This window comes from Geotrypetes seraphini, chromosome 15, assembly GCF_902459505.1.
Source record: "Geotrypetes seraphini chromosome 15, aGeoSer1.1, whole genome shotgun sequence".
Classification (NCBI taxonomy): Eukaryota; Metazoa; Chordata; class Amphibia; order Gymnophiona; family Dermophiidae; genus Geotrypetes; species Geotrypetes seraphini.
Window position 1 is genome coordinate 43,894,719 of NC_047098.1, and position 17,244 is coordinate 43,911,962.

General features: G+C 41.7%; 1 protein-coding gene across 1 annotated transcript in view; it reads left to right on the plus strand.

Annotated features, from left to right (window-relative positions):
* RPS6KB1 (ribosomal protein S6 kinase B1) overlaps positions 1-17,244 on the plus strand; it is a 142,766-nt gene that overhangs the window by 39,697 nt on the left and 85,825 nt on the right. Inside the window, exons 5-6 of the mRNA XM_033921296.1 lie at positions 129-276; positions 1,281-1,338. Coding sequence (XP_033777187.1) covers positions 129-276; positions 1,281-1,338 — 206 coding nt within the window. The remainder of the gene's footprint in view (positions 1-128; positions 277-1,280; positions 1,339-17,244) is intronic.

The following is a 17,244-nucleotide window of genomic DNA, read 5'->3' on the forward strand; positions in this document are numbered from 1 at the left end:
ATTTCTGCTCTTTGTACTTTTTGCTGGGTCTTGAGATAGTAAAGTGCAGTGGGAGTCTCTTGTGTGACTTATGTTTATCAAAAGCAGGCTGTCATTTTAAAGGTATATCGTTCTTCCATGTTCTATAGGCAATGATTGTAAGGAATGCGAAAGACACAGCTCACACAAAAGCAGAACGGAACATCCTGGAAGAAGTGAAGCATCCTTTCATTGTAGATTTGATTTATGCGTTTCAGACGGGAGGGAAACTCTACCTCATCCTGGAGTATCTCAGTGGTCAGTATGTGCTCCTAGCAGACACTGTCAAAGGGTCTTCTGGAAATGGCATTTTCTAAAAAATCTACATACCACCTCATTGTTTAAAACAGATTTTTCAAATAAAAGTAAACATTTTTTTGCAAGGAATCCAGCTACAAAAATATTGCTTAATCAAGTTTTTTGTTCAGGCCCTTGTGGGCCCTTGTTTGTTTTATTAATTTTTAGCCAGTCCTCCCAAAAGAACCTAGAACGGGTTACAAGTTTGCAAACACAATATAGATTAACAACAAGATAATTGGAGTAAGGTCTTCAAATAAAATAAGACATATATATTTTGAGTTAGTGATATGATAGCTGGAGTAAGGCTATAAATGAAGATAAGGCAATTTTTAATATGGGCACATTCTTCATGCAGTAATAAGACAATTTCTTTACATAGTATGAAAGTCAAACATATGCGTTGGACTTGCATGTGTTGGACTTGTACCTTTTTGATTGATCTGAATCGTAAGTTGGTATATGGTTTGGCCTCCCCTTGTACTGCAGATATGTTTCTCACCTTTGCCCGTGCTTAATATGAATGTTCTCATATGGGAGATGTGATAGCTAGTGGTGTTCACTGAACAGTTTTGCCTATTGGTACTAAGAGCTATAAAGAAGTTTTTGATGTAGCTGGATGCCTTGCAATCAGGCTGGGACATTAACTATATCCTTGCTTGGAGGTCTTTTCATTATATCTATAGCCATTTCTGCTATCACTTTAAATACCAAAACACTTCAGAATATTTATGGTATTCAGAAAATCCCCAGCAGAAACATTGTGAACTTAGAATATTTGTTCAGAATATCTGTACTCGTAAGTACTGAAACATTCATAGTAAACATGTACGGTAGTGTCCTTCTTCCCACCAAAGTTAAAGGATACACAGAAATGGTTAGAAACATCTTAAACCTATTTTTTAATGTGTTAGCGAGAGACCTTTTGGTCTACAATAAATAAAAGTGTTTTCTTCACTTATTAGGGGGAGAACTCTTCATGCAGTTGGAGAGAGAGGGAATCTTTATGGAGGACACAGCTTGGTAAGTGAAAAACGACATAAAATGTACAGTATTCCCCTTTTTCCTTTTTAAGATAAATGGTTGAACAGACTGTGACACATACAAGGGAATGGGACTTGTATATTACCTTTTGTGGTTATATAATCAAAGCAGTTTACATATATACAGGTACTTATTTTGTACCCAGGACAGTGGAGAATTAAGTGAATTGCCCAGGGTTACAAGGAGTAGCACTGGGATTTGATCCCACAACTTCAGAGTACTGAGGCAGCAACTCTACCACTAGGCCACTCCTCCCCTGATGTAAAAACCTTGATTACTTAATGTGAGAGGACTGACAATTTGGTTATTTTTCATAGTGGTGTTTAGAAAATAAAATGTGTTGACCTAGCTGTACAAGTTGATCTCATTAGGAATGAGTGGAGTCATTTTATAGGTTTGGGGGGTTTTTTCAATTAGCAATTTTGCAAATGCTAAAGCTTTTTCTGTTACACAATTTGTGATTTGGCTGCAGGAGGGTAAAATTTACATTTTATCAGCTCTGCCGCCTACTCCAGTGTGGAGCTCTGCAAGCAAGTTGAGAAGTGTTTCTAATTTTTTGGGTTTTTGTCTTTTGAATCCAAGGCTTTTGGTGCTAGGGAGGACCCCCAGTGACCCTGGGGGCAGCTCTGCCTGGGAGAGGATGCAGACTCTGTCAGAACTCTGTAGCTGGCATGGGGTTCCTGTCCAGCCGGCCTTCTTGCCTTTTTTTTTTTTGGCACTTTGGGTCTGTTTCCTTTTGAAGCTATCTTGCATCCTGATTTATCAGGTGCTTGAGCGCATGCCGTTTAGTCCTGGTTTCGGTCCAGCAGGGCTTATTTATTTATTTTATTCATTCAATTTTCTATACAGTTCTCCCAGGGGAGCTCAGAACGGTTTACATGCATTTATTCAGATACTCAAGCAGGTGGTTATTGCTACCCTCCTCGAAGCAAAAAAAACATCAACTATTGCAGCAAATGCTAAATCCTGGAGATTATTTCAGCAGTGGTGTGTGAAGGATCAGATAAATCCTCTGGCGCACCAGTGTCGGTAGTTTTGGCCTTTCTACAGGCCGGTCTGAAAAAGGGACTGGCAGTAGGGTCCCTTAAAGTGTAGATAGCAGGTCTCTTGTGTTTTTGAGCCTATCTAGAAAGGGGATCCATGGTTTCGCATCCAGATAAAGGCAGATTTTTGAAGGGGGCACTCAGATTGAGACACCCGTTAAGGCAACCTTCTTGGAATTTGAACATCATACTGAGGGGCCTCAGCAGGGCACTGTTTGAGCCCTTGTGGAAGGCATCTTTGCTGAATTTGACAGTGAAGATGGTATTTTTGGTGGCCATCGTCTCCACGAGGAGAATCTCGGAGATACAGGCTTTGTCTTACAGAGATCCATTTCTCAGGATTACGGAAGCGGGAGTGGTAATTCAAACTGTGCAACTGCATCGCTTTATAACAGCTAAGTGTTTGTGGGGTTTTTTTGGCACTTTTTGCCTTTGACTGCGCTCTGTTGATTAATAATTGTGCCTTTGTGGTATACTGAGTCTTTCCCTGCAAGTATTGAAATGACTCTCTGCATCATATGATTGGAAGAAGAAATGGCTGATTGTTTGAATATTTAAGAAATTAGAGGGGGTTTTTTAACCCATGAAGTCTATCTGATGATTGTGTGTGTGATTGGCCTTTATTTATACTCTTCCTTTTTTATGCATTGAGTAAATAGTGTTTGTGACTATAGAGTATGTATAGTGGAAGTCTGTGATTTCAATTACCCCAACATTGACTGGTTAAATGTTACATCGGAGATTGCTAGGGAAGTAAAATCGCCTACCGTTTCCAGGAACTTGGTCTCTCTAGCACAGCCAGAGGTGCCTAGGTTCCATTCTATTCCCGGATAGTTGAAGTCGCCCATGATAACTGCGTTGCCTCCCTTGCAGTTGCGTTTAATCTCATCCGTCATTTCTCCGTCAATTTCTTCGGACTGCCCTGGGGTTCGGTAGTAGATGCCTATCCTCATTTCCGGTCAATTTGTTCCCGGAATTTTGACCCATAGAGACTCTAACTTATCCGTCTGTTGTGGCATGTTCTCTCCAGTAGATTCAATTCCCTCGTTGATGTATATGGCAATGCTTCTCCTTTTTGAGTCACTCTGTCTCTGCGGTATAGTTTGTATCCCGGTAGCACCGTGTCCCAGACATTTTCCTCAGTCCAACATGTTTCCGTGATGCCAATGATGTCAACGTTATCCTTTTGTGCCACAGCTTCTAATTTACCCATCTTATTCCTAAGGCTCCTTGCATTCGTGTACATACACTTGAGTTTGCAGCCTGTTCCCTTCTTGCGTGTCCTTCCCTCTTGTGTCCCTTTCGGTCTGTCTTGTCTGCGAACTGGTGAATCTTCCCCTCCATCTTCCTGCACGGTATCCTCCGAGTATACCGGTTCCTGAATCATTGACTCCCTCTCTCGGTTGACTGTCGGCTTTCCCCTTCTTCCTAGTTTAAAAACTTCTCAACTTCCCTCTTGATGTTGCCTCTGCTGAGGTGGAGTCCGTCTTTCCTGAATGGCAGATGAAATTTAATGTGGATAATGCAAAGTGATGCACATTGGGAAGAACAACCTGAATCACAGTTACCGGATGCTAGGGTCTACCTTGGGGATTAGCGCCCAAGAAAAGGATCTGGTGTCATCATAGACAATACGATGGAACCTTCCACCTAATGTGCAGCGGCGGCCAAAAAACAAACAGGATGCTAGGAATTATTAAAAAAGGAATGGTTAACAAGACTAAGAATGTTATAATGCCCCTGTATCGCTCCATGATGTGACCTCATCTGGAGTATTGCATTCAATTCTGGTCTCCTTATATCAAGAAAGATATAGTGGTGCTAGAAAAGGTTCAAAGAAGAGTGACCAAGATGATAAAGGGGATGGAATTCCTCTCGTATGAGGAAAGACTAAAACAGTTTGGGCTCTTCAGCGTGGAAAAGAGACGGCTGAGGAGAGATATAATTGAAGTCTACAAAATCCTGAGTGGAGTAGAAAAGATCGATTTTTCACTCCATCAAAAATTACAAAGACTAGGGGACACTCGATGAAGTTACAGGGAAATACTTTTAAAACCAATAGGAGGAAATTTTTTTCACTCTAAGAATAGTTAAGTTCTAGAACGCATTGCCAGAGGATTTGGTAAGAGCGGATATCGTAGCTGGTTTTAAGAAAGGTTTGGACAATTTCCTGGAGGAAAAGTCCATAGTCTGTTATTGAGAAAGACATGGGGGAAGCCACTGCTTGCCCTGTACCGATAGCATGGAATATTACTACTACTTGGGTTTTGGTCAGGTACTAGTGACCTGGATTGGCCACCGTGAGAACAGGCTACTGGGCTTGATGGACCATTAGTTTGACCCAGTAAGGCTATTCTTATGTTCTTAGCAGCGAGAGGAGATACTGAATTTGGTTCCTTGGTAATAAGGGCAGACTCATCTGTTCCGCCCTAGAGTCAGGAGACTGCTTTGGTATGTCACCTACTGTTAGGACTCATGCTTTGCATGACAGAAGGGAAGATTAGGTACTTACCGCGATGATCTTCTTTCTGTTAATACAGCATATGAGACCCGCCCTGTCAGTCTAGGATTCGCATGCATATTTGCTAGATCAGAGTTCAGTGTCCACCACTGAAGATTTCATGCTGTTGGTTTTAAAAAATGGAAGAATGAAGGGAGGGTGCTTCAATGGGAGACACTCCGAGCTTCATGTGGTTAATGCATGTTGAATTTTTGGTAGGTGGTTTTTGGTTCTTGCACCCTAATTTATTTCAGATGTTGTTTAACCTTGTTTGATATTTATTATGGAGTATAACAGAACTGTATTTGTGGTGAGAACCCCTCCTTGTTTTCTATTTTTTTGATGCTGTTCAATTGTTTTGGTATTAACTAAAGGAGGTTCAACAGTACTGGAGAATGAGGCAGAGCTGAAAAATGTAGATTTCACCCTCTTGCAGCCAACTCGCAAGTATGGGATAGTCACCTACTGTCAAAACTCATATGCTGTGTTAACAGAAGGATTATCGAGGTAAATACCTAATCTTCCCTTTTTGTCTCTTGGGAAAATTGAGAAGATTGGTGGGGAGAAGAGGTAATTAATTCACTTAGATCGCACTTCTCAAGTTTTTATAAATTGTCAAATAGTTCTGATTTGGTAATGTTTAGTTTAACCAACAAAACTTTAAAAAGATGGAGATGCTGTATGATTACACTCTCTTTAAATGTGCAGGAGGTCTATTTTGAGAAGGTTAATTCCAGAGAATGAGAAATATGATTAACATTCACCCATTCAGGACTGAATGAAAAGATATAAAAATGGCAACTTCACTGGTCTTATGTAATAAGCATAATCTTGTATCTTGAAACTTGGGACATCTTCAGAATGCTGTTACTATGCAAGAGCTGAAGATTTTGAAAGGGATTCAGCTCTTACTCAGGTCTATTTTGATGCAGATAATAAATAGCATCTTAAAGGGTTTTGGATGATTTGTTCTCACTATCCAGTATAGTGGGAATGGCAACTATCTTTTATAGTGTCCTGCCACCTTTCATTTCCAAAGGAAAATCTTGTATTGCAGGTTTTGTTCTGCAGAGTGGATCTAAGAATTCAAAACTTTGTATATGATATATTCCTCCAAACCATAGGGTCTCCCAGATACTGATAAAACTTGTCCAGAATACACACAGTGTTTTTGCGGGACTAGAAAATGTATCAGTCTGACATACAATAACAATGCATATTGAAGGAAAGAGCTCAAATACCACTATAAGGAGACATACTAGATTATCAAAAAATAGTGTCAAATTACAATCATAGGTCATTTTTTAAAATGTGGTGATGTCTAACTTGGACTGTCACACAAGGAATTTAACTCTATAGATGGAAATGGTTATCAGCTGAGACGTTTTACTATTTGTGCCACAGGTTTTAATGGATATTATGATCCTCTGAGACATTGTACCTAGAGAACCATTCTGAGTAAGGATTTAAGAACACTGTAGTTCTCTTAAAGAAAATTAGAGGTATCATTGTGTCTCACTTTGAGATACATTTATTTGATACTTTTAGATGCTTTGATATATCTTTTTCAGCAAGTTGTAAGAGGCAGAACTGCTTAAGAACATAAGAATAGCCTTACTGGGTCAGCCCAATGGTCCATCAAGCCCAGTAGCCCATTCTCACGGTGGCCAATCCAGGTCACTAATACCTGGCCAAAACCCAAGGAGTAGCAATATTCCATGCTACCCATTTGGGGCAAGCAGTGGCTTCCCCCCATGTCTTTCTCAATAAGACTATGGACTTTTCCTCCAGGAAATTGTCCAAACCTTTCTTAAAACCAGCTATACTACCCGCTCTTACCACAACCTCTGTCAATGCGTTCCAGATCTTAACTACTCTCAGAGTGAAAAAAATTTCCTCCTATTGGTTTTAACAGTATTTCCCTGTAACTTCATCGAGTGTCCCCTAGTCTTTGTAATTTTTGATGGAGTGAAAAATCGATTCACTTGTACCCGTTCTAGTCCACTAAAGGATTTTTAGACTTCAGTAATATCTCCCCTCAGTGGACTCTTTTCCAACCTGAAGAGCCCTAACCATTATAGTCTTTCCTCATACGAGAGGAGTTCCATCCCCTTTATCATCTTGGTCGCTCTTCTTTAAACCTTTTCTTGCACCACTATATCTTTCTTGAGATAAGGAAACCAGAATTGAAAGCAATACTCCAGATGAGGTTGCACCATGGAGTGATACAGGGGCATTATTACATTACATTACGGATTTCTATTCCGCCATTACCTTGCGGTTCAAGCGGATTACAAAAGAGTTAAATAAGGTGGATTACAAAAGGATATCTGTACATTTTCCAAGGGAGATGGAGAGAATAGAAGGGCATTATTATAGCATTCTTAGTCTTGTTAACCATCCCTTTTTTAATAATTCCTAGCATCCTGTTTGCTTTTTTGGCCACTGCATATTGGGTGGACAGTTTCATCGTATTGTCTATGATGACACCCAGATCCTTTTCTTGGGCGCTGACCCCCAAGGTGGACCCTAGCATCCGGTAACTGTGATTCGGGTTATTCTTCCCAAAGTGCATCACTTTGCATTTGTCCACATTAAATTTCATCCGCTTAACACACGAATTGCCATACTGGAACACACCGAAGGTCCATCAAGCCCAGCATCCTGTTTCCAACAGTGGTCAATACCTAGCTAGATCCCAAGTAATAAAACAGATTCTATGCTGCTTATCCTAGGAGTAAGCAGTGATTTGTCCCCAAGCCATCTCAATAATGGCCTACAGACTTCCTCCTTTTAAACCCCACTAAGCTAACTGATTTCACCACATTCTCTAGCAATGAATTCCAGAGTTTAATTGCACATTGTGTGAACAAATATTTTCTTCGGTTTGTTTTAAATCTACTTCTTAGTAGCTTCATCACATGCCCCTAGTCCTAGTATTTTTGGAAAGAGTGAACAAGCAATTCGCATCTACCCTTTCCACTTCAGTCATTATTTTATAGACCTCTATCATATCACTCCTGAGCCATCTCTTCTCCTAGCGGAAGAGATCTAGCCACTTTAGCCTTTCCTCACAGGGAAGTTGTCTCATCCTTGTCATGTTTGTTGCCTTCTCTGTTCCTTTTCTAATTCTGCTATATCTTTTTTTTTTAGATACAGCACCAGAACTGCACATAGTATTTGAGCTGCAACTGTACCATAGAGCAATACAAGGGCATTATAACATTTTCATCTTTGTTTCCATTCCTTTCCTGATAATTCCTAAAATTCTACAGTAGAATCTCAGTTAACCGGATCTCTCACCCAATAGGCAAAAAAAAAACAACTGGGGGGGAAATGGCCTCCGAAGCAGCAGTGGTCATAAGCCACAAACCTCCCTCCCTCCCTCAAGCCTTGAAGAACTACAAGCGGCAGCAATCCTGAGCCTCAAACCCCCACCTCCCTTCCAGCCCAAAGCATCAGTGCAGCAGTGTCCTGAGCCGCAAAGTCCCGCTTTCTCCATCACTCAAGCCCCTAAGCAGCTGAGAAATGCCCCTCCCCTCCCTGCTCCAAAGCATCAGCGTGGCAGTAGTCATGAACCACAAAGCCCTCTTCCCTCCCTCAAGCCCCTTAGTGGCATAAGTTGTCGGTGGTCCTGATGCATGAACCTACACCCTCCCTCCCTTCCGTACCTGAGTGCAGCCGGGCAGCAAGGCTCACAGCCAGCCCCGGCAAGTCCTTTCCTTTGAAGTGTCACTTCCGACGCATCAGAGGAAAGGTCCTGCCAGAGCTGGCTGCGAGCAGCCTGTTTTGAGGCTTCTTCCTGCTGACCGACTGCACTCGGATGAGAAAGGGAGATAGGGAGGGAGTGAGAGGGTTTGCAATTCAGGATGTCGCCTGCTTCTGTCACTTTGGAACTTGAGGGAGGAAGGAGGGCTTTGCGGCTCAGGACCGCTGGTGCTTTGGGGCGGAAGGGGGGTAATTGAGACTGTTGGACAAGGTATCTAACACACTCTCAATTAACCAGAAAAACAGTTACCTGGTATCCACCAATCCCCATGGGTGCCAGATAGCTGAGATTCTACTATATTTGCTTTCTTAGCTGCCACTGCACATTGAGCTGAGGGTTTCAACGTATCCTCAACAATGACACCTAGATCCTTTTCCTGAATACTGACTCCTAACAGAGAGCCCAGCATCACGTAGCTATTCTTCTTTCCCACATGAATCACTTGCTCACATTAAACATCATCTGCCATTTTGATTTTCAGTCTCACAAGGTCCTCTTGCAATTTTTCACAATCCTCTTGCGATTTAACAACTTTAAACAACTTTGTGTCATCAGCAAATTTAATTCTCACTATTTATTCCCATTTCTAGATCATTGATAAATAATGTTAAAAAGCACCGGTCCCAACACAGACCCTTGGGGAACCCCACTATTGACCCTTCTCCATTGAGATTATTGACCATTTGACCTACTCTGTGTTTTGTTTTTCAACCAGTTTTTAATCCATAATAGGACCTCCTATCCTATGACTTTCTAATTTCTCAGAAGTCTTTCATGACGTACCTTGTCAAATGCTTTTTAAAAATCCAAATACACAATATCAGCTGGCTCACCTTTATCCACATGTTCATTCACCCCTTCAAAGAAATGCAATAGATTGGTGAGGCAAGATTTCCCTTAACTAAATCCTTGTTGGTTTCTCTCATTAATCCATGCTTATTTATATGTTCTATCATTTTGTTCTTTATAATAGTCTCTACCATTTTGCCTAGCACTGATATCAGACTCACTAGTCTTTAATTTCCCAAATCATCTCTGAAACCCTTTTTAAAAATTGGCCTCATGTTGGCCACCCTCCAGTCTTCCAGTACTTTGTTGGATTTTAGAGAGAAATTACAAATTACTAACAGTAGCTCTGCAAGCTCATTTTTCAAGTCTATCAGCACTCTGGGATATATATAGTCTGGTCCAAGTGATTTACTACTACTCAGTTTGTCATTACATCATCCAGTATGTTAGAAATATATTTGAGTTTCTCTGATTCTTCAGAATTGAATATCACTTCTAGCACTGGTAACTCCCCACATCTTCCTCAGTGAAGACCGAGGCAAGGAATTCATTTAATCTGTCCACTATAGCCTTGTCTTCCCTGAGAGCCCCTTTTATCCCTCAGTCATCTAACAGTCCAACAGATTCTCTTCCCGGCTTCTTGCTTTTAATATACCTAGAAAAGTTTTTACTGTATGTTTTTGCTTACTTGATTAAAACAAACATGGCTCCTCAGACTTAAGTGTCGAACTCATTAGTTTGAATTTTTTTTTTCATTTATTTATTTATTCAATTTTATCAATACAAACAAGCAATACATTACTTGTATTTCATATTAACAGAAGTTATTAAAAAGAAAAAACTTATAAACCAACTCCACTTAAATCAGTGTTTTGATTATTCACTTATACTTCCAATATATTTAGTCCACAAACTTTGAAGGGAGATTTTTAGAAAATAAATTAACAATAGGAACAGTCTTATCCAACCTAGAAAGCGGCAATTATCTGCGGTGCTACAGCCATTCATGGCAGGTTAAACATTCTCAGCCATAGGCACTACTTGCTCTTTGGATTCTATAAATCCTACCAGTTGTTTAGGTTCAAAAAACAAGTAATTCTTGTTCTGATAGGACACAAAACATTTTACAGGAAATCTCAACAAAAAATTTGCCCCCAGGGCAAAGACTCTTGGCCTTAATGCCAAGAATTCTTTTCTACGCCTCTGGGATCTTAAAGACATATCAGGAAATATTCGAACATTAGAACCTAAAAACTGATTATTAATATGATGAAAATACAAACGCAATATATATTCTCTATCACTTTCCAAAGCAAGAGTTATTAACAGGGTTTTCCTTTCCGTTATAACCTCCAAAGAGTTTTCCAGAAAAGTTGTTAAGTTCATATTTTCATTGTTTGTCCCTTGAATCTCATTAGGAGTGGAAACTTCCACAGGTCTCTTAATTTGAAAGTAATTAGTTCTAACGATAGGTGGCAAACTTTCAACGGGAATAAGCAAAATTTCCTTAAAATACTTTCTTGCCATCTCCATTGGTGAAATTAAGGGACATTTTGGAAAATTTAGGAGTCTCAAGTTATTTTTCCTTAATTGGTTCTCGAAACTTTCCATTTTTCTAGAAATAAATGTTCTTTCTTTAATTAATTCCAAGTCCAATGTTTCCATTTCACAAATTCTTGACTCCTGTTTTTCTATTTTCTCACTTAAATCTTTAAGGGCCAAACCCTGTTGCTCCACTTTAGAATGGATAGTCCCATAATCAGTGTTTAAAGTGGAAAAGGACATTTTGAGGTTAGCGTCCATAACTGAAATGGCCTGCCATAAAGCCTCCATATCTATTACCTTAGGCTTCTCCAACACCCCAAAAATGATCTTACTTCCTCCCAAAACTCCTTTCTCCTCTTCTGCAGTATGGGTAGGCTGTCGGTATACTGCAACAGCTTCTTCTTTGGCTCCAGATGAACTTGGAGCTACCAGCCCTCCTTCACTGAGGATCAAAGACTCCTCCTGGGTCCATGGTGCCTCAGGACCTCCCGAGACTGCATTGCTTCCGGGTTGTGGGGGTGGCTGCCTCTGTTCCGGGCTCAACATTGCCCGAAACTGCCGGCTGAGTTCGCCCGACGAATTCGGGCTCGCCCCTGAAGTAGCCCCCGTAGATTCACCCGAGTGGGCCAAGGCTACTTCTATTTTGGACTGCACCAGACGTGGTGCCGCTGCCGCCGCTGGAGGGTTGCCGCGAAGGGCTCCTTTTCTCTTACCCATGCTAAGGTAAGAGAAACTGCTAGTTTAAAAAAAAGCAACGCCGGCCAAGAACAAGAGAGGGTGCCTCTCTCTCAGGCTTCCGCTCTCGTTGCCATCTTGTTTCTCCCTGCGGCACTCATGAGTCTGAATTTTAATACTGAGTAAATTTTATTTTGTCATACAGTGACACACTCTTAATTATCTCGATATATCAATTTTGAGTTGTAAAATGCATGCACTGGTGGTCTTTTTTTCTTCAAAAAGGAGGGGGCATGTATTTGCTCTGCTTTAGCAGCAAGAGGAAGAAGGCAGTGGTTGATCAATTTGGAGTAATAAGGCTACTTTTGCTTATGGTATGTGTGTGTAATCTAAACAGTTTTTAGAAGAAACATCTCTTAACAAAAATGTTCACACCCGTGATGCAGCACAGGACAAAACAAAGGTCTCATCTTTTGTGACACAAAATATGAGTAAGCTTGTTTTCTTCTTCAGATTAATAAATTACAAACAAATGTAATTCATGAGAAGAGCATTACATAATATTAAACAAAAAACTGGAAAAGCTAATCATATACAAAAATCCATATTACAGGACTGGTCAATTCTTACATAATACATGTAATAATAAATGCTTCAACAGCAAGCATAAATTACTAGAAATACCACTTTATTTGAGTGTTTTATCAATTTTTTTTTCTAAATGTAAGGTTTCCACAAAAACATTTTTATTATACTCAAATATTAATAAGAATTTACATTGAAATTATAAGGCAAAAAGTAGCTCTCAAAGCTAAAAGGCCTTTTACACAATTGAGCCTACTTGACAGCATTAGGAAAATATTAAGCTTCTGACTACAAAATAAGGAATTCTGATAAGAATATTTTGAAGATTTACTGTATATACTCGAATATAAGCTGACATTTTTGGCCGGCCCAAAAATGGAAGTCTCGGCTTATATTTCTGTCAGCGCCCACCTCCTGGACCTGTTACAGGCCTCTGCTGGGCCTGCCATTAGACCTGGTGGGCTGGGACAGAAGGGATCCCTCCTGTACCTTCCTTTACCTCCCTTCTGCCTCCTCTGCGTACCTTTTACAATCCCGGTGGTCCAGCGGTGAGCCGGAACAGCCCTCCTGCAGCCAATCACTAGCAGCTCTCCATGGGGCAGGAGTGCAGGAAGTCCGCTTCTGCTCCGGTTCACCGCTGGACCACCGGGGATTGTAAAAGGTATGCACCCACCTCCTGGACCTGTTGCAGACCTCTGCCAGGCTTGCCATTAGACGTGGTGGGCCAGCGGTGCGCCGGGACTGGAGGGTTCCCTCCCACTTTATGTCCTGGCCAATTGTGCCTTCCTTTACCTCCCTCCCACCTCCTCTGTGTACCTTTTACAATCCCTGGTGGTCCAGCAGCGAGCAGGAGCAGCCTTCCTTCACTCCTGCCCCATGAAGAGCCGCTAGTGATTGGCTGCCAATCACTAGCAGTCCTCCACGGGGCAGGAGTGCAGGAAGGCTGCTCCTGCTCACCACTGGACCACGGGGATTGTAAAAGGTACACAGAGGAGGCGGGAGGGAGGTAAAGGAAGGCACAATCGGCCGGTATGCGGAGGAGGGAGGTAAAGGAAGGTACAGTAGCCTTGGACAGGAGGCGTGAGGAATCCCTCCGGTCTCAGCCCACCGCTGGACCACCAGGGATTTTATAGGTATGCGGGGGAGGCGGGATGCTGGGTAAAAGAGGGGTTTTTTTGTCAGCCAAGATAAAAGGTGGGAGGGATCCCTCCTGTCCTGGCCCGGCAAGCCTGGCGGAGGCGTGCAAGGCATCGGGAGGACATGGAGGAAGGGGGGCTGGGTGCCAGGCAGGAAGGGAGGGGAGCTGGGTGCAGAGCCGAGAAGGGAGGGAGGGAGGACACAGTGCAGAGTCAGGGAGAGATGGAGGCTGGGTGTAGAGCCTGATAGGGAGGGAGGGGGACATGGTACAGAGCCTGGCAAGGCAGGTAGGGTGGGGGGCTGGGCGAAGAGCCTTGCAGGGCATGAGAGGGAGCGAGGAAGTAGAACTGGGTACTTTAATATTAAAACCCCACACACACACGTTTCTATTTGTCAATCTTTTTTTTCTCCTTTGTGGGGAGAAAAGGTTGCCTTGGTTTATATTCGGGGGTTGGCTTATATTTGAGTATATACTGTACTTTGATCTGTTTCAGACAGTAAAGATACTACTAAAGTGGTTTGTTTGTCTTATCAATGGAAAATTCAAAAAAAACCTCAAGATTTTAAGGTAATACACAGATTGTAACTGAGAACATGTCCTTCTGGCACTTCCACTTTGACCCCTCTAGGTAAATAATGTATATTAGAAACAGCTAAAGTCTGCCTGAGAAAAGGACAAGATATCTTTTAAATATTTCTTGGAGGTCAAGAGGTGACAAACAGTGAGTAATCAGCAAATACAATGTATGCAATTTTATTGGGTCTTATCACGTTTTGTAACAATTATAAATAATTATGTAGCTGCGTACTATCTTTAATATTAAAAGTAGCTATAACTTGAAAAGATCAATCTGCAGCCAGATTGATCTTAGGTAAAAAGTTTGATCATGTGTCACCTTTGTTGAAGAAACTTCATTGGCTTCCCTTTCAATTGAGAGGTCAATTTAAATGTGCCTGCATAGTTTTAAAAATATTACATGGATTTTTTTGCTCCTTTGATCTCTCTATCCTTAAACACTATGAGATCTTCAGGTACAAGAACAACTCACATGTATAAGCTCTCTTTTCCATCCTTAAAAGGAATAAAGTCTGCCAGTAAAATTTCCTGTTCCTTTCCTTATCTATTAACAGCAATGTGGAACGAACTGCCACCTTGTATAAGGTCTTGTCTATCTCTTCAAATCTTCCGCAAAATCTTAAAAACTGATTTGTTTCTGTATTTTTTAGGTAATAGCTTCAACAAGTACTAGTAGATTCCTTTTTTTGTAATCTAATTTATGTCAACCGAATCAAGCTCTTTACGTTAAGAGATGACTCGGTATATAAGTCTTAAGTTTTAGATTAGATTAGAAAAGTAGAAGACTGAGATTTATGAAGATGTTATCAATACTGTTCTATGAATTTTCACAGTTGAGTCAAAATTCCCTAAATTTTCATCTCTGTTCTGGTCATTACTGCCCACCCATTTTTGATAGTAGCATCTTTACCCAAAGTAGTACTTACGACAATTGTATCAAAGTAGGCAAGGGAACACTGTCCAGACAAGAATTTACTTCCAGTTTTAACAAAGAAGAATTTGACACCACTGAAAGGACTCCTCTCCCTTGGATATCTCAGGGGAGTTTAAGTCCTGGAACTGGAGTTCTGTTGTGTCCCTTCCGGATTCAATACGCTAGGTATTCAATCCCTTCCTGCAATCTGGGAGTTACAGAAATCCAAACACTTTTCTGAGCACATGTTCCTCCCACTTTAGAGAGAGAGTTAGAGCCCCCTGTAGTTTAAATTTCGTGCAGAAGTCTTTTGGATATGATCTGCTTCTTTTTCTTATTTTTTCGCTTAAAGTTCTTTTTAGTGGCTTAAATGCCTTGAGGCCCCATGTGGAGTCCTCTGCCGGAAGAAAGGATACAGTCCCGCAGAGCTGGACTGCTGCTGCTTTGGTGGATATGTGGAGCCAGCCTGCTTGTGCCACCCTTCTTAGACTCTGGGTCCATTCCCCTGGGAGTTCGCTTACCCAATGTCTCTGTCAGGGATTTAAGCGCAGGCTGTATGTGTCCTGAGTAAAATTTCCCTCCAGATTTCAGGCTGCAGGTTATGTTTCCGACCCCTGGTCACTTGGAGAGTTTCCATGGAGGCGGAGGTAAAGGTCGGTGTCTGTCTGACTGGCAGTCTGAAGATCTTAAAGTTTGGCAATTTTGGAGCAGTTTCTGAGGCAGAAAATCATTTTCCTCCATTCAGCTGGCAGGCTGGCAGGCAGGCACTTCACAAACTGTAAGTACACCTCCATAATTTCCTATGATATGCATTGATGGTGCCGGATCATCGACTATGTACCACATGCTGCAGGGATGGGGAGCTGGTCTGGGTCTGCGATTTCGGGAAAAAATCTCACCCAGAGGCCATTCTGGAGTTTGGCACTAAATGCCTGCGTTCCGAGTCTGGGGATTCTTTTGGTACGGTGCGAGCACCTTAGTAGTGGACAAGGAGTGAATTTTCACCGAACTCTTTTTAGCTCCTCCCGGAAAGTGTATTCTTTGGATCTAGCTCATTGGATGCAGCCGGTGGGCGCATTGGTTTCTTCTAAGCCGTTTGCGCCAGTGGCAGAGATCCCGTTTCAGGAGTCTTCTCATTCAGCTATGGCAGAGCTCAATTGCATTATGCCATACAGATATTATGCCACTTTTGTCTCCTGACACTGCTTCTATTTTGGATCTGTCTGATACCTTTGCTGGGATTAGTCAACACGGTCGCCCTGATAGTCCAGATTTGGGTGTGTACCCTCCGTCAGCAGCCTTTTAAGCATGACTGTATCCACCATTTTATTGCTGAGATTCTAAAAGAGCTAAAATTGTATATGGCCGTTTGGTGGAGAATGGGCTGGGGAGGGCTTCAATGGCTGGGAGGGTGTAGATGGGCTGTAGGATTTAATGGAGATTTCGGCAGTTGGAACCCAAGCACAGTACCAGGTAGAGCTTTGGATTCTTGCCCAGAAATAGCTAAGAAAAAAATAATTTAAAAAAATTTAAATTGAATCAGGTTGGGCAGACTGGATGGACCATTCGGGTCTTTATCTGCCGTCATCTACTATGTTATATGTTAGAATCTCCACTTTCCATGTCACAGTGTTCAGTCATGGATCATTCTAATGTGGTATCCTCCCTTTTTTTCCCCCCCATCCACAGCTTCTTGGACCAGTTACAGAACAATGGGATACCCCTGACTGCTCTTTCCAGCTCTCTCAAGCTATGTCTTAAGCTATATCCGCTAGCTTCTGCTTTTCAGCAGTTTTTGAGCAACCTAAGGTGGATTTCACTGTGACGCAGGGTACCTGGCACACAGACCTTCCTAGTGATGGATTAGTGTTTTTAAGAACTCCCCAAATCACAGAGTGGATCTTGTATTAAAAAAAAAAAAAAGTTAGGGCTCTTCAGCTTGGAAAAGAGACCGCTGAGGGGGAGATATGATTGAAGTTTACACAATTCTGAGTGGAGTAGAACGAGTACAAGTTGATAGATTTTTCACTCCGTCAAAAATTACAAAGATTAAGAGACACTCGATGAAGTTACAGAGAAATACTTTTAAAACCAATAAGAGGAAATTTTTTTCACTCAGAGAATAGTTAAGCTCTGGAACACATTGCCAGAGGATGTGGTAAGAGTGGATAGTGTAGCTGGTTTTAAGAAAGGTTTGGACAAGTTCCTGGAGGAAAAGTCCATAGTCTGTTATTGAGAAAGACATGGGGGATGCCACTGCTTGCCCTGTATCGATAGCATGGAATATTGCTACTCCTTGGGTTTTGGTCAGGTATTAGTGACCTGGATTGGCCACCATGGCTTCTTCAAGCA